At 38.4% G+C, this 18036-nt stretch overlaps 1 protein-coding gene across 4 annotated transcripts in view; it reads left to right on the plus strand.

The window, feature by feature from the left end:
* The window catches only part of LOC139600286 (complement C4-A-like), a 53009-nt gene that overhangs the window by 11344 nt on the left and 23629 nt on the right, over nt 1-18036 (plus strand). For all 4 annotated transcript variants that reach the window (XM_071448363.1, XM_071448364.1, XM_071448366.1 and 1 more), the window contains 19 exons: nt 115-197; nt 1695-1887; nt 2899-3079; nt 3723-3793; nt 4106-4191; nt 4873-4955; nt 6097-6184; nt 8536-8641; nt 8835-8958; nt 9277-9392; nt 10155-10322; nt 11073-11270; nt 12902-13093; nt 14434-14583; nt 15002-15128; nt 15499-15570; nt 16428-16628; nt 17397-17508; nt 17732-17802. In XM_071448363.1, coding sequence (XP_071304464.1) covers nt 133-197; nt 1695-1887; nt 2899-3079; nt 3723-3793; nt 4106-4191; nt 4873-4955; nt 6097-6184; nt 8536-8641; nt 8835-8958; nt 9277-9392; nt 10155-10322; nt 11073-11270; nt 12902-13093; nt 14434-14583; nt 15002-15128; nt 15499-15570; nt 16428-16628; nt 17397-17508; nt 17732-17802 — 2404 coding nt within the window. In that variant the 5' untranslated portion in view covers nt 115-132. The remainder of the gene's footprint in view (nt 1-114; nt 198-1694; nt 1888-2898; nt 3080-3722; nt 3794-4105; nt 4192-4872; nt 4956-6096; nt 6185-8535; nt 8642-8834; nt 8959-9276; nt 9393-10154; nt 10323-11072; nt 11271-12901; nt 13094-14433; nt 14584-15001; nt 15129-15498; nt 15571-16427; nt 16629-17396; nt 17509-17731; nt 17803-18036) is intronic.

The following is an 18036-nucleotide window of genomic DNA, read 5'->3' on the forward strand; positions in this document are numbered from 1 at the left end:
GTTATTAATAAGTAACCAGGATAGGCAACATCATTTGCTGCAATGTGCTGTCAGCCCATTTCCTACAGCCAGCACCTGAATTGATGGTGGCTCTTTGGTGCTTCTGTTTTGCAGATGTTGTAGAGTTTTCCAATGGAAAGGCTGGTATTGTTGGTGAGCTTTTGTTTGCTGCTGTCCAATACACAACAAGCACCATCGTAAGTATATTTTATTACAAATCCTTCAATCCTAACAAATCCCTTGAAAGTGAAGGTAGGAAATAGTCTCTCTCTCCCAATAGAGAATCAAAAAAAGCCAGGTTCTTGGACCACTGAAAATTTGTGTAACCTTAAAAAGGTAAGAAGTAAAAGGCTTAAAACTACCATTTGAAGGAAGAAATATTCTCTCAGGAACCAATAATTAAAAATGCACAACTTGTTCACTCTCTTGTTGCTGTTCGCTCATTTATCGTTCATGACATTTATGGGATTGAAAAATCTTGGGGGAAAAAAACCCTCTGTAATTGATTTATACATTGCAGAAAGCAAAAGTTTAACTTCTGGGAGACCTTCAGTATTCTATATTTATCCTCTATTTCAGTGGAGATTTACATATAACCCAGGCCTTGTGCCACCTTTTGCTAGAGCCAACAGACTCTGAGTGAATGAAATTAAATAACAGCTTTATTCCCTGATTTCTATACCTCACCTTTCATTTTATGCATTTAAGAAAGAAGAGGTTTTTTTTTTTGAAAAATAAAAAGGTAGTTCAGCCAACCCATTCTGATAATAGAAAATCATTCACCTTTCATTTTAGAAACGTTCTGCAGAATGATCATTTTCCAAAAGCACCTGTCTTGAGCTCAGAACTGTTCTTTGTCTATGTGACATCATGGGTGAAGAGATAGGACTTGGCTCTTCACACAGTTCTCTGATTTTTGTAAAATTGTTTTGTGTAAAATAGACTTGAAAAAAATGAGAGCAAGGATAATGATCTACATTTTAAAGGTCATGAAATCAATTACTAAGAAGCACCAGAGTAGGTCAAGAATGAAGGAAAATAATAAAGAGGAAAAAAAAATCCCAACCAATTTAGCCTCCAATTCAGCCCTTCCCAGGGATGTGGTCTTACCTTCTGTGATCTCTCATTTCCAATATTTCACAGTGATATTGCAAGGAAGATCAGCTACTTGTAACCCCATACATATGGTTATATAGGGAATCTATTCCTCCTGACACATTAAAGCATAAACTGGCATAATGTGGGTGCTACATAACTTTGTAATAAATTAATAAATACACAATTAATGCTACATAACTTTGTAGCATTAATTGTGTATTTATTAATATGTATTCATTGTCTTTCAATGCATGCCCTCGTTCTGTTTCAGAAATTTGAGTTTATAGAGCTTTCTCTGAGTCGCACCAGGTTATAAATTGCATTGGTAATCCCTGGGACATATTGCAGGCTTTTTCTCCTCTATGTATAGTGATTGATGTTTTACAGGACTTAAATGGGAAAGTTCAGAATTTGGAGATCAGTCAGAGAAAATTATTTACTTTTAACCTCAACTCTAACAAGGACAATGGATTAGGTGATCTCTACAAGTCCCCCGCTCAGCTATTTTGTGAGAGCTTGTCTTATCTTTAAAATTCATATTGTTTGGACAGTCATTGAACATACATACTGGACAATCTGTTTATCTATTGTTTTAGATTTCTTATTACTGCCCCAAATGTGGTACGTTTGGGCACACATGAGACGATAACAGTTCAAGTCCACGGGGCACAGAGCCCTGTGCAAGTTACTGCGTTCTTCAAGGATGAGGCGAAAAATCAGCTTGTATCAGAGAAGATCTACTTTAACCTTAACCAAAATAATGGCTACCAAGAGATGAAAAAAATAATGGTGAGTCTGACATCACAGTGATTTTTTTTTATTTGGTGATAAAAAGCACATAATCTCTACTTGGAATAGGCTGGAACAGAGACAACACTGATCTCAAGAGGCACTCACAAAACCAATTCCAGTGACAGCAGCACCCTATTCACCCAACCAGCTAATAAAACAATGCCCAATGTAATTTCAGTGGTGATTGTGAATATTCTTTTGTGCCCATATAACAAGCTTAATGTTTTGTCACATGGTGAAAAATGAAATTTAATTTAAACAAATTTAATTGTTTTATCACTGTTGGGTTTTCTTCCTCACTTAAACTATACATTCAGGCCTTTGGGTTACTACTGGCCATTTTACAATACAGGAGAAACCTTTAAAAATGTGTAGTTTCTCAGACCAAAGCCTGTGTTCTTTCTACAGGTTTTTAAGTTGATTATTTCTTTACATCCTATGTTGCATCATTTGCTCCTGGCACAGTTCTTTGAAGTCTGGCAGGATTTATTTCAGTAGCACTAGTTTGGGCTATTTGGTTGGGAAAAAAGCACACAGCAATATTCAGTTTGGCTCTGGTTGGTTACTCCCAAAGCTAACAGCAGAGCTTTCAAATCAGGGTCCTGTCAAGGGTGATGTTTAGAAGCAAGACATTAAACTGCATGAAGTAAAGCAGCAATCTCACAACCAAGATTTTAGTGTAAATAGCAATTACAGGATATGTGGTAAATGGAAATCAACAGGCATGTAGACTGAATTCTCCTGCCTGGAGTTACTGAGACTGGGCAGAAGAAAGTATTTCTGTGGTGGAAAATGGATGATTAGAGAGTATTTTTACTTGAAAAGAAATATTCATCTAGTAAGAAAGATATAACACCCAGCAAGAAAGATATAATTGCGAATCTTATGTCGAATGGTGCTAACAAGATTATTTAAGCACTTCAGCGGTTGTGGGACCTCAGCTATGTGGTCCCAAAGTTACCAGCCTCATCTCTGACTCTGTGGGGTTTTCCCTTTTATTCTCTTCAGATCAAGCCAGGGAGTCTGCAGCAGAGCCCGTTCAAGAAGAGTCATCTGCCATATGTTCTACTGGTCACTGAAAGCAAGGAGCTCCCCATGACTGCCAAGAGCACTCGCATCCTCCTGTCCTCCAGGAAAGGCTACATTTTTATCCAGACAGATAAGCCCATATACACACCGAGTTCCCAAGGTAGAAATACAAATGCTTCTCTTCAGGTGTTGAATATGGATGTTACAAGGGCAGGATTAGAAAAGTAATAACGAGCTGGTTGTTCCGGCAGCCAGGGCTTCTGCAGGGACTGCTCTGCACATTGCAGCAGCCCTGTGGAAATGCCTCCAGAGACAGTCACTTTTAAGGGAGACAGACAAAATCTGCTCCCTTTTGTTCAAAATGTTAATGATGACTTTCCTTTGGAAAAAAATTAATGAGAAACTGCCAAAAACTGAACTCCTACTGCTTCTGCTTGTAACACCAGCAATAAGTTACCTTTGCTCTTTGTGACCCCTACTGCTTTGTTACTTACCAATTAAATTAACAAAAGAGGGAAGTAAAAAAAGGGTGTGAGTTTGGTTTCAGGCCTCAACTGCAGAAGGAATACAAAAGCGAGTGAAGTTCCCTAAGTAATTTTCAGAATTTTCTTCAAAAATTTATCCAGTCATGTAACATGCAAAGGCTACTGAAGAATGCAATTATTTTCTTTAAATTTCTCACATTTCTTTTCACTAAAAGTGTTTTATCTTAAATTTGGTAACTAAGTTTACAGATTGCAATGATATGTATATAGAAAGGCCAGAAAGAAATTTGTGAACATATTTATTTTTCTGTTAACCAGTCAGATACAGGATCTTCATTCTGGACAATGCTATGAGGCCGACAGATGACACGGTTACAGTTGCTGTGCTAGTAAGTATGGAAAAACACTGTTGATGAGTGCTTCTTCAGCACAGGAGCTATGGAAAAGTCTTACAAAACATCCAAGAGCATAACAATAACTGGGACTCCTCTCCAGAAATCTGTATTTGCACATAGTGAGATATCTGTAGTTATTTTTTGCTGATATCAGAAACGTGAAGATATGTGACATGTGGATAATACAGTAGGAAAGTAAGCAAAGTATTTTCTCTTCCACAGCACAAGGATATGACCTTGAGTTTTTGGATGTAAATATTTGACACCTGGTGCATAATTTCATGTTTGCTTCTTCTGTCTCAACAGAATTCCAGGGGAATGGTGGTTAAAAAGTCAGACCGGAAAATAAACGCAGTGTTTGGCGAACACTTTGCTATACCTGACATTGCTGAGTATGTTGCTGCTGTGCCTTCTGCATCAAAACCTGTAGATTAAGATTTTTAACTGCTGAATTTCTTGAATTACCTTTCAAAATTGTCTTTCTTTCACCATGGGACACATGTGGAGCTTATGATCAGTATCTTTTCACCTTTAAGCACCTCATCCTGGAGAGATGAGTCCAGAATTGACTGTAAATATACTGCAATTAGCAACATGTATCCTGGTAAAGAACAATTAAACTGCTCAAATATCTGCTGAAACATATGGCTGCATTCAAGGGAGCACTTCTAAAAGGGCTAGTCTGCAAAGTGTCACTTATTAGATCTGATTTCAAACAATCAAGCTTTTACTTAATATTCAAGGTCTTCTGGCATGCTAAGTTTATTTTGATATCTCAGTGAAGATAAGCTGTAGGAAATATTTGATGAGTTCTCTGTTTCTGCAGACTTTTCAAAGGTAGTGGTTTGCAAATATGTTATCTTGCACTTCCTCATACTTGTTTTGAGTGTTTCCTAAGACACTTGGAAATATATGTTGTTGGCTCCTCCCGGTAAAAAGAAAACCATTAATTAATTAGTTGGGATGAGATCAAAGCAAGGAAAATATTATAATTCAGTGATAATTTATGCTTTTGCATCAGAAAATATCTGAGGAGTTGTAATTAACTATTTTCTGCTGAATCTGGACTTTAGGCCTGGAACTTGGAAAATCAAAGCCTGGTTTCATCAACATGAAATGTCTAATGTTTCCACTGAATTTGAAGTTAAAAGATACGGTGAGATATTATAAAATTTGCATTACAAATATAAGGAGTTATCACAATGCGTTAAAAATACACTGCAGTGGTTAAATCTGGCTGTAGTTAGGCACTAAGGACAACTTTGGTGGTGTTTCAGTGCATCCTTGCTATTTCTGATGCACAGAAAAAAAAGCTCTGGGTTTGTGTGGCTTCCACTTATATTTGTAGAAAGAAACACCTCTGTTTTTATACAGATTTAGTAACTTTTTAAACACTTTTTAAACATTTTGTCACAAAACATTGGGTGGGCTCTCCTACCACAGGAAAAAAAAATTAGATGAGCTCCATTTTGAAGTCATTTCAATTCTGGCTAAAGTTTGCAGTGAAGACTGAGATAGAAAAGTGAGAAAAAAAACCCTGCCCATTTTGTCTCAGTGAAATTCAATCTGGAAGTTTATTAGAGTTATTCCTATCCTCAAAGAATCTTTTTTATGGAAAATAAGGGTCCTTTGGATAAATTAAAAATGTAAAAACATAACAATTTGGGATAAGAAGTGGTTTGATTTATTTACACTGAAATTATACCTCCTTGTAAAATTAATGTGGGTTTGTTGTTTCATTGTTTTGATTTTTATTCCTTTAAAGTCAAAAGAAAACCTTGAGATTGTCTGAAAATCTCTGTTTAACAAAACTGATTTTGCCTTAGCTAGTAGAGGTAGCAGAATAGTGAAGATTACTGCCCCCTCCCCAAACAGCTGCAAGCAGGAGCAAATCACTCTGATATACCTGCAGAAACAAATAGGTTGGCTTTGTAGGAGCAAATTGAGTGACACAGCTGATGCTGAGGAGCTCATATCCACTCTCTACCCAATTCAGGGTGGGTTTAGCTCAGCCTGCTCCTAGTCCAGGGCACTTCCTGCCCATGAGCAGGCAGAGTTTATCTTGTTTTCATTGTAAATATATAGATTTTGTGTGCCTGAAGACTGCTCCACTACATGAAGCAGAGCAGAATAACTGAAAATGACCAGTAGATTTGCTTCAGAAGAGCATTACTAATTCAAAATAAAACATCCCTCGGTGCAGCTGCATTGTCTCAGTGTGTGTTGCCATGACAGGAGTTTAAGGTATGTTTGAAACTCACATGTCATGACCTTTTTTCTTTTTTTTTTTCATGCAGAACTTCCAAGTTTTGAAGTCAAACTCATCCCACTTCATCCATACTACCACATCTGGAATGAAAGCTTTGTGTTTGATATCGAGGCAAAGTAGGTGTGCTCAGAACCAGGCCGATTAAGGGCCAGATAAGCAGATATTAGTTTTGTGACTTTTACCTTTTTCTTGTCATTAAGAGTTAACTAGCTTCTGTCTTGATTTAGATCTGACTTATCCTATATAATCTCTGTTTCCACCACTGACTTGAGACATCAGTGCCAAGTGCTGCCTGGATCCAGGTCATGCTGATCAAGTTGGAACAAGATTTTCTGAATATTTCTGTTTGCTATCAAAGGTGGCTATTTAGGATTCTCCTCTGTGTTCCTATGCAAGGGTCCAGGCAAATAAATCACCCGGTTTTCTGTGTAATTTTAGTTTAAATATTTAGAAATGTTCTAAAGCCTCCACTGTGCTATGTAACATAATTCACGTAGAGCTGGATTCAAGTTTGGGTATGGAATTTTCTCAAAGCGCAGTGAAGTCTGTAAGTAATAAGCTAGTGCTTGTTTGAGAGTAATGATTTATGCAGAAAGGCTTCCAGGTAGATAAATACAAATAATCAGAGGAGTTGTCCATTGCTTAAGAGCAGTGCTCTAGCCTGGATGTTCCATGGCTACAGAGCTCTCAGACTGGCCAGACCATGGGGCAGGCCTCAAAGGCAAATGAATTACACCTGGTCCCATACCAAATTAGAATGGCATCAAACACCGAGCAACTTAGGAAGGCAGACAATGAAAATTTAATCAATCAAAATATTTTTTGGCTGTTGAATTTTCAGGTTTCATAAGAGTGGAATGAAACTGCTAAGAAACTGCCTGTTAGAAGAATGACTAAATTAGAACTTGATACTTTTTGGGGTTTTTTTCTTTTTCTACAGAGGAATAAATGTTATGAAATGAGAATAGGCAAGTGTAAGGAGTGAGGACTGTTAGACTACTGCCTGCTGTCCTTGACTGTGCTGGTCCTTCCGTTCCCCAGCACACCTTGAGAGAGCAGACAGAGCCTGTATCCACCTCCTTGTGCTTGCCTGAACAAACTCAACTCTTCTTGTCTCCTCTTGATCACCTTAAATTTTTATTTGGTTCTATTGAATAATTACTCACTTTAATCGTGATCAATTCATATTGTGATATGAAGTGATTTCAAATCATGGGCTTCAGTATTTTAATCCTTTCTAAATTTTTCTCTGTGCTATTGCAGCACTCTATTTTGAGTTTATGAACTTCATATATATTTGACTCCTCATTAACATCATAATTATTACAGAAGAAAAATTGACCTTCAATACTGGATACCATTCCTTTCCTTATTGGAAAAGGTGCTAGTGGTGCCACACAGGCCTGCATGACTTTCATCAAAATCAGCATACGGAATTCCTGATAATTGAACTTATTTCTCTAAACTGGCCATGCATGTAATGAAGTTACTTGATTTAATTGACTATTGTTTCCCATTTATTAGCTCTGGCATTTAATGCAGTTTTCATAAGAGCTGTCTCTCCATTGGCTTTATTGGTATAGATCAGTGCTGCTGATCAGGTCAGTTTGAAAGAGGCTTGTTTAAACAAAAATAAGCCATTACAGGACTGAGGTGAAGCAGGATTTCTACAAGCAAAAGACAACACCATGGCCATGACAAGTCTCATGTAGCACATTGCACACTGTGCTGCTGAAAGAAGCCATCTGCCAGGGCTTTCTTGAGTACAGAGCCAGGTGCAACAACATCCCCTATCCTCTCTCCCCATGACCTTTATTAAATGCTCAGGGGTGTTCTGGCCAGATGCTGATCTGGCAAATATTTCACTCACAAGAGGACTTTTCTGCCATACTGCCTAAATCTGTAGGAGTGCTATGGGGCAGAGGATGTCCACTCTACCCAATGCAGGTGTTAGAATATCAGTAGGGAGGGTCTTCCTGCTGTGCATCTTCAGAGGTACCAAATATTTCCTATCAGTCCCTGAAATGATTCTCTGATCCTTTATTTTCTATGCTTTGCTCATGAGGTGTCTCATACAAAGGAAATAGCTGTTCATCCAAGATAAATGGGATGAGGGTTGTAAGACCTCTCTGTGCAACTTAAATTCTCATTAATTTGTTAAAAAAAAAAAAGAAAAATTTACTCTAGTGAAATTTTATCAGATGATGTCTCCTCATGTGATTCTGCTGGTGTGGCTTATGCTATAAATATCTTTGCATTTGAAATCGCCAGTTGGCACAAAGATCAGTAAAAGTTTTCATGTTTGAGTTATGAGAGAGTGGGACTAAATTTTGTTTTAAAGCTATTGGTTAAAAAAGGGATGCCTACAAATATTCCAATATTTTTTTAGCACAAAATTATTAGTCTGCCTTATGCTTGCTTTTTATTAAAATAATGATCCCTCTCCTCACTTTTCTTCCTTCCAAAGACATTCTTATGGGAAAGAGATTCAAGGTGCCGCATATGTGCGATTTGGCATAATTGATGAAAATGAGAACAAAATATTTATTCCAGGCCTGGAGCAACAGCTATCAGTAAGTATTCAGTGGAACTATTCTGATTTATCCTACCTAAGCTGAATATTGTCAGAAATTCTGGAAACTTACAAGTCTGTAATACTGTAGCTGTGATATAAACAACACTTTATTTCTAATGGCCACAAACCAGTAATGCTGTCTCTCTTTCCTTTTTTGTTTCTTTTTTTTTCCCCTCCCACTTTTGTTTTAGATCCAAAATGGAAAAGGAAGAGTTACTTTAAGTACACCACTTTTGGAAGAGAAATTGAGAAAGAGTATTTCCACCCTGGAAGGGTTTCATTTATATGTTGCTGTTACCACTGTAGAAACTGCAAGTGAGTACAGTATGGCTTGGCTGATACAGTCTGGAAGATTCACACTGATCTTTCTCTGGTGTGATCTGTTATGTGGGGAATCTGGTCTCACTGGATCCATCTTTGTTGTAAAGCTTGCTCATGATGTAGGGAATGAACTAGAAGAATCTTAGATGGAAAGTGGCTGCTCAAGCTCCAAGTTGCAGATGACATTAGGTCACTTCAACTCTCTCCAAGAGCTGAAAATTAAAAGAAAATCTTTCAGAAGATTAGATATCCAAGGTATGCAGATCCATAGTTAGTGCCTCCATAGCAACACATACTGTTTGATATTAACAGGTGGTGAGATGAGAGAAGAGGAACTCAGGAGTGTGAAGTTTGTGAGATCTCCTTATGCTCTTGATCTGTCTAACACCAAAAAGTATTTTGTGCCTGGAGCCCCCTTCTCTGTTATGGTATGTAGTGTTCTGACTGTAGTGTTCTGACTGTATCTGTCTGCCTCCACAGCAATGCATTTACACCTGCCCTCTTTCCTTTTCTGATCCACTGTGAGCTCTGTAGGACTCAGACCTTCAAGAATAGGTGCAACACAGAGCTGCTGTTTGTGTGTCTGGCTTGTCTCATTTCTGTATGCTCAGCACCTGAACAGCCAGAAAATGCTGGTTTTCTGCTCTAGAAGTCACGGTGCACTGTTGCCCTACAAAGTTTTATAAAACATAGCAGTCTCTTCCTCTCTTCCATACCAAAAGATGGAAACAAGAATATTGTAATAAAATAATACCACATCAAATTAAAATTCTTAACAGTAAAATGGGGTATTATTGCCTTTTTAAATAAATACATTTAAGTTTATGTGGCTTGAAACTTCACTCCTTCAAGTTTTTCCAGAGTTTTCTAGGAAGAGTTAAAGTCAGAATATTACCTTATAATAGTTAATGACAAATATCTCTGGGACCTGCTTAGATTAAATAGATGCTAAATGAAAATCTGAGGCATTTTGTAATCTGTACTCATACTCATTTTACCTAAACTGAAGTCCAGACTGAGTCAATTGCTATCCCCTTTTCTCAAAGATATTTGAATTCTGGTATGTACAGTTTTCTATTTTTTCTCAGTTCATAAAAATGATAGTTATAAATTAAAATTGCTTCTTGTTTGTGTGCATTTTTTAAACATAGGATTTCCTTTAAATAACAGAACATTTTTTTTTTCAATAGGTAACTGCCACTTTGGTTGATGGTACTCCTGCTGCCTTCCTATTTATCACTGCCACTCTTACCTTGCCTGGAAAACCCCCGGTGAAGAAGACTGCCTCCTGCAATAGAGAGGGTCTGGTCTCCATTACTTTCAACATCCCCAAAGACGCTCAAGTGCTTGAAATAAAGGTAAAGAAAATGCAAACATCCATGTTTAAAAGTATCCCACTGAGAATTGCTCATATGACAATTATAAACTGTGAAGATGATCATTTTTCATTGAATTAGAACAGAGGGTGGAACATGATTTCTTACAAGACCTGTAGATCCTTGTCCAGATTGTGTGAGATTTGTTATACAGAGCAGAGAGGCCTGAGGGATGTCTCAAGTGAAGGACACTCCTGTAGTGTCATCAGAGGCTTGGGAGTACATGCATTGGTTATAGTGATGCATTTTTGTGTTTTGGATGTGCATTTGCCTGGAATGAAGGACAGAAATGGGACTGTAAGGAATATCACCATACAAAGTGATAAAAAATTATGAGAAGAAAGTGAAGGAAAAGGTCCTGAGCAATGCAGAAAGTCAACTACATCTGCCCACTCAGAGGGTTCAGTTATGTCGACAATATAAAATGGTGAAAAAAAAATTTGTCTGAGTACAAAATCACTTTGTGATTTTTGACCTATTGATTCCCATTTAGAAAGAGCCAAGGGTGAAAATACCAAATGCAAATACAGCAAGAGGCAAAATGGGGTAAGAGAATAAAGTAATTAAAATCCTGGGGTTTGATGCCACATTCTGCTAATGAGGGTTCAGCAATTATTCCTCTCACTTCACAGCATTTTCCAAATAACCTGGCACAATATGAATTATTGGTGACACTATACACTGTCTCCTGTGGGACACTTTTACTCACTCTGTCCTTTTCTTCCCTGACAGGTAAAGGCTGAAGAGGGTAAAGAAAGGTTAGAAACACCTGAAACCAGCATCAGAGCTGAGAGATACCAGTCTGCTTCTCCAAACTACCTCAGCATCAGCATCCCACACACTGTTGTGGCACCTGGAGATACCTTACCCATCACCTTGAATGGTATTCATCAGCCTGGCAGAGGAAACATTGGCTATTTCTATTATATGGTAAACAGAATAGTATCATATCAGTAATTTCTTTCAGAAATTATCCAGCCTGGAACATTTACCTAGTCATTGATACAAGGGAAGACCAAGGGGGTCCAGCAAAGGGCAAGTGGGATGATTGGTGTTCTGGCACACCAAGACAGGCTGAGGGAACTGGCCTTGTTCCGTTGGGTGTAGAGCCTAAGAATGAGTTAATAGCAACCTTAAACTACTTGAAGAGGAATTAAGGCATAGTGGAGACAAGATGTCCTAGGTGGTGCCACACAATATAATGAGGGACCAAGGTTAAAAATTATGGCCTGGAAGATTCCTTTTGGAAAAATCTATTCACTAGTGATGAGTGCAGTATTGGAAGAGGTTCCCCAGAGAGTTGAGAGATTTTCCAGCCTGAGAAAAATTCAACACTCAATAAAAGAAACCCTCGCCAGTCTCATCTAGTCTTATCCTGGTGATGTCTCATCTTAGAGCAAGCAGCTGGACTAGAGATCTCTATAGGTCCTTTCAGAAATTATTTCTATGATTCTGCTGGTTCTTATACATTTGCAGTTATTTTTAGGGCATGTAAAATGCAGAGTATTTATTTTGCTGAATGAGACAAAAGTGTTTGTGGGTACATGCCAGGAGTGAATCTGTTGAATGTAAAAATGTGTTTAATCCCCTTCTCACTCTCTTTGTCCTAATTTCCCTTGGCAGCCTAAATTTCACAGGATGATAAGTGCCAAGATATCAGTTCCCATTTATTTTTAAAAGGACTCTGATATATTGGAATAATAGTATCCCTAGGAGTTAAGTTTAGCTTTGGGGGCTTGTTTTCAATGGATGATGTATCACAGGGCTGGAACTGGTGCTGCCAGTCTTTGGGAAGGTGTAGTGCTGGGCAGGAAGGATATGTGGGAGGGATAGTGGCAGACACTGTTGGAGCTCAGCAGTGAGGGTCTCTCCCAAACTTTGGTCATCTTAACAAAGGCAGTGAGGATTTCAGAGCAGGCTGTAGCATGCCTTTGTTTCCTCCTGAAGCCCTGTATGTTTAGGAAAGCTTCACGTATTTTGTTCTGGGAAGAGCACCCTCACTCCTGCCACTCTGCCTGTTTTTCGTTCCTCTGACCACCCATGAATATAGTTAATATAATGTAGGAAGGAAGGAGTTAAATAGTGAAGGATGGGCTGAAATCAGTTCAAGATGAGTCTGTGGGACTTTATCCTTAAACCTCCTGCTCCAACTCTTTACCACCATCTGAAAGATTCAGTACTGATTACAGATTCAGTAATGCTGATATCTTCCCAGGTGTGGTGACCAGTCATTGTAGAAGACAAAATTTAGTCTACTATCTGGGTAACCCTTCTAAAGCGTAAGACTGAGTGGAGGGTGACAGATTTGTGTTCAAACATGGGCCACAAGACCAGTGTAGCAGAGATCACCACTACAGTGTGCAGGTCTCCTCCAGGCTACTGGTATACTGGTTTGGCAATCAGAACTGTTAATGCCATTAGAAGAAAACATATTTTAAATACAAATTGCCTCAGGAAAACAAACAAACAAACAAAAAAAAAAAACCAGTAAAATTATGCATCATAATGGCCTTTCTGGGACATAGTCACAGTATTTGATTTCAATTTTTTCTGCCTTGCAGGTTGTGGCAAAGGGACAAACTGAGCTTCTGGGAAGGGTCCCATCCTCAAACAAAGTAATAAACCTTAAAATCACTGAGAAGATGGTGCCTGCCTTTCGGTTTTTAGCCTACTACTTCATTGAGAACGAGGGCCAGCAAGAGATCATCGCTGATTCTGTCTGGGTGGATGTCATGGATATCTGCGAAGGAAAGGTGCTTTCAAAGCCCATGGCTTCTGTTGCATTCCAAAATTTTTTTTAAATGGGGTAGTGGCAGAGCAAGTGCAGGCCTGGGATTATAAAGTGAGATATGTCATTTTTATTGAAAAGGAGTCATCAAGAGTCATGACAAAAGGTATAACTTGGAAAGGCTCTCAGGTTGTGCTTCAAAGAGATGAGAAATAGTTTCTTAGAGAAAAAAATCACCCCCTGTGAGTGTCTGTATTTTAGAAATCCACAAGAAAATGCTGATAGAGTTATTGAGGGGGAGGAATCTCTTTGTAACTTTCTCTTTTTGTAGTGATGTGTGTTGCACGAAAGAAAGTGAAACCATTTATTGGGGAACAAATTATGAATTTGAAGTAATTTTTCAAGCTTTAAATTTCTGTTAAAAGTAATTTTCTGAGTTTTGGTAGTATTTTAAAAGCTTTTAAGAACAGTTTATATTAGAAAATGAAGTGTAGACAAAATGGGAGGCCCTCTAATCTTTTCTTTCATCTTCCTTCTCCTCTTCCTCCTCCTCGCTTTTGGACCATAAGGTAAAATGAAAAAAAACGAAGGCACAGGAATTTCTACCAATAGCATGAAACCCAATTGCTGAAAATTGTCAGCTGTCTAAAATTATTTTTTCTACTGAAAATGTTTGTTTTGGAAAAAGAATATGGTAGTCCATCCATTGGGGGAAAAGAAGTTTTCAAGAAAAAATCATCTCTCTCCAACAGACAAACCAATCCTTAATTTATACAAGGACAAAATTCAGTAATGTTCACAGGACTTTATAGTAATAATTCTCTATTATTTCATAATCACCATGGCTACTTCTTCTTTAAATCACAGAAATGTGTACATCAGAACCAGATCTGTGTTTGCTCACATATGCTAAAAATTTCAAGTGAGTGATAGAAAGCAGGAAATATTATTACAGACTGGTTTAATTTGGTTGATTTTGTACATTACCATGTAATGACGAAGATATTGTGCTCATGTGTTTCATGGTAATTTTTTTTCCACTGGAAAATAACAAAGTTATATTGAAGACCCCAGTTCCAAAAACCCCTAACACAAACTTTTCATTTCCCTTCATCCTTAAGTGTCATTGAAAGCCAACATCCAAAATTATGCAGGACACATCTTTCAGCTCCCCATGATTTCCTTCAGTATAAAATATCTGCACCTACGTGTTCCAAACACAGGATGCCAGGCAGAAATTCCACAAAACAGGAAAATCTCTCAGCTTCTGACTGCTGACAATCACAGCTGACAGTATTCCTGGCCCAAAGAATCTTCACTATAATATAAAAATATTATATTTTTGTTTCAATCTTTTCTATTTAGATTAAAGTGAGAACAGAACAAGACACATATGAGCCAGCAGACCAGGTCAATTTACAGATTGAAACGGACCATGCAGGAAAAGTTGCCTTAGCTGTGGTTGATAAGGCAGTTTTTATTCTGAATAAGAAAAATAAGCTTACAGCCAAAAAGGTAAGATATTTGTAACAAAATATCACATCTACTAGTCAAGCACATTTTCCCATGTCTAATGAGAGGATCAAAATATAATTAATGGCTATTAATTGCCTAGACAACATTTTGCTAAATTTGAAAATGTCTTTTCTTTTGCAATTTAAGATCTATTTAAGATGAATTGCATGTTTAAGATGAGTGGTATATTTAAGATGGGGATTTCCATCCTATGGCAAACAATTTTGTAAATTTAAAAAAGCATGTCTTGAAAGCACTCCCTAACTAAAACATCCCTCATCTTTATTCTGCTTCTAAATGCAGCTTGCACCACCAGTTTCTCTTGTTTCTGTGCATCAAAGGCTACAAGAATTGTTCTGATATATGAATAAATCCTTTACAAGCCTGTACAGTCCATCTGTGCCATTTTATTTGGCAGGTATTTAATGCTATGAATTCGTATGATCTCGGCTGTTCTGTGGGTGGTGGCGCAAACACCATTCAAGTTTTTACTGATGTTGGTCTGGCTTTTATATCAGACACGATTCAATCCAGCATTCGGGAAGGTACGTGCAACCTGCCCTTCAGAAATTTGTGTGAGACCACCATAGATCTGGGGAGACTGATTGCTTAAAAAATCAGAAACATTTTTACTCTCATGATGTAAAATCTCCTTTGCCTTTGGATTTTTCTACTGCTCTTCCACCAGATGCTGACAGCTCAGATATCTCAGAGGGTGGGTGCAGGTCCTTTGGTGACCACCTCAGCTGGGCAGGCAGCAGTTGGCTAGGCTGGAAGATTTGTGGGACTTTCCCTCAAATTGTGGGTCTTCTGTCAATGAGATGGGTCCTAAGAGAGGTCTTCATGAATGATGTGATTGATCAGGCTGTTCTTGTCATATCATCGTGACCAAGCACTTCTGTTCTACCTTCCCAGGATATAAATGCCTCCAGGGCTCCAGAAGGCAGAAGAGATCTTTGGATTTTCAGAAAAAAATGTCAGGAATTGGTATGTCTGCTCCTCTGGGTGGCCTGAAAATCTTAGCAGGGGGAGGCAAAGGGATGTGTCTGGGATCTAGGGGGCAAAAAGTGATGGCATAGTGAAGGATGCCAAGATACTCTTAGTCCCAGCTCTTGCATTATGTGACATAACTTAGCACAAATATGTGTACTATGCTGCATGATGCATCATTCATCATCACAGCTCAAAAACAAAACCAAATAATGTCTATAAATGGAAATTAGTTCGCCTCTTTATAATCCCAAATGCAAAGCAGTTCTAGTAGATAACATGTCATGTCATCAGTCGCGACTTTGAGGTTTTCAAAACCATTTGTACGGTCGAAAGATGTTTTATAAATCGTATTTTTTCTTGACATTCAGCTTTGAAGCTGTGCCAACTTCGGTACTTTGTGCTTCAATTAAGAGAAGAGTTAGTATAGCATTTGGTATAAAATGTCAATTTGTGCAATTTTTTTTTTCTCATTTTCTTGCCAGAAGACATGAAGGGTTGGAGTTGGATTCTTCCTTTCTTTTGAAATCAGACTCTATTCAAGAAAGAGAACATTGATATTGCTATTTCCATTAAGAATTCCAGCCTGCAAAGAGGATTTAACTTTTAATTCAGTCTGACTGGGAAGAGAGGGCTTAGAACAGAATGTCTAGGATGCCATAGAGCCCATGCTTTCCTCCTGTGTTTGTGGACTGTGTTTAGGACAGACTGTTTTCAGGGTCCCAGGCTGAAGCTTGGCTGTTGCAATAGAAATTGATGTTAATGGCAAAGAATGACATGATTGAGCACAATGAACACCTTTACACTAATTTCTTCTTACACAGCACTAATTCTGGGCTTTAATTCTATTGCAGCCAGCAGATACCAAAACACTGCTCTACTAAAATGCTGCCAAGATGGAATGAAATTAAATCCCATGAGGTTTTCTTGTGCAAAAAGGCTGGCAAAGGTGTCTGGCTCCCAGGAGTGCAAGGCCGCGTTCCAGGAGTGCTGTGAGAAAGCCACAGCGCTCAGGAAGCAGGCGAAGCAGAGGAACAGAGTGGGCTTGGCACGACGTAAGGAGCAGTGGCACACAGCTCTGCCACTTTCACCCATCTCGTGGTGGCTGGGGAGGGTCAAGGGGCATTTTAGTGCTGTGGGGCTGGGGAGGAGGTTTTCACATCAGCATTTCAGAGAGCCCGGGTACAGAGCAGCAGCCATGCAGCATTGTGTCTTCACACCTCTACACTGGGGAGGGGGAGTGGAACGGGATAACTTCTTGGGGTCAGGAAAGGCAGGAGTCACTTCGGCCACTGCCAGCCCCTCCAGTCTTACAAAGGAACTGATGGCCCCTGCCCACAGCCCAGAGAGGCCACAGACAGCAGAGCAGGGAAGGGGGGTGGATGTCTGCATTTAGGGCTCTAAGTGGTCTCAGATTTCAACTCCTTAATTAGTGGTACTACTATTATGTTACCAAAAAGAAAAGTACTTTCCTTCTAAAATGATCTCGTTCTGAGTGTAATTTCTGCTACCATTTTTCACAGATTTCCCCTGTCTGTCACAAGTATGGGACACTGGGAACATGTTTGCTAGCCTTACTACAGGGGTCTGATTTCTCATTTGGTAGCATATAGGTATTAAAAATGGGAAGAGAAACTCTTTGTTCAGTGACAAGCTATGGTCATTGCTTCTCTTTTTCCAAGATTTTTGTTTCATTCACAAGATGAAACACAGATGAAATCTTTTCATTCAGAGCATTTTTTGTGCTTTTACAAGCTGACTCTCTGCAAGACAGTGTAAGCAGCTGAAGACTTCCAAAAAGAAACCTTGCTCCTGTTTTGCAGAATACAGTGACCAGGAAGAATTTTTTGATGAAACCTCTGTCAGCTTGCGCAGTTATTTTCCTGAGAGCTGGTGGTGGAGTTTTGAAGAAGTGGAAAGCCCTGGAAAGCACAGGTACTGTGTTCCCTGACTAACTGAATATGTTTAAATATGTACTCTCAAATGTATATAAATATCAGCTTTATGTAGTATCTGATGCAGAGGACCTTGGAATATTGCAAGTACTTTGTCTCTACAATTGAGGGAATGTTTTTCTCTTTAAATACTCAAACTTCATCAAATTATGATGTTTACACTTTATACATGCCTTCTAATACATTTTATTTTATGGTTTTAGTGTAAAAAACTTTGCTCCTGACTCTATAACTACCTGGGAAGTTCAAGCAATAAGTATATCTCCTGAAAAAGGTATAAGTATTGGGTATTTTTTGTTTGTTTCTTTATATGAAGATGAGTAGACAATGTGTAATTTTTAAAAGAGAGATACAATATTATGTTGACAGAATAAAACCGTTTGTATGGAAAAAAATGCAGTGTTTTGATTGTAATAGCTACTTCTCTCTTTTATTCCATGTTAAAGCCCAACTAGAAGTTAAGGTATAGATTTATATTTATAGAAACAGAGAGTAGGGGCTCAAGGAT

Source organism: Agelaius tricolor, unplaced genomic scaffold (assembly GCF_023055355.1).
Source record: "Agelaius tricolor isolate 1412-34295 unplaced genomic scaffold, bAgeTri1.0.p SCAF_26, whole genome shotgun sequence".
In the NCBI taxonomy this organism is placed as follows: Eukaryota; Metazoa; Chordata; class Aves; order Passeriformes; family Icteridae; genus Agelaius; species Agelaius tricolor.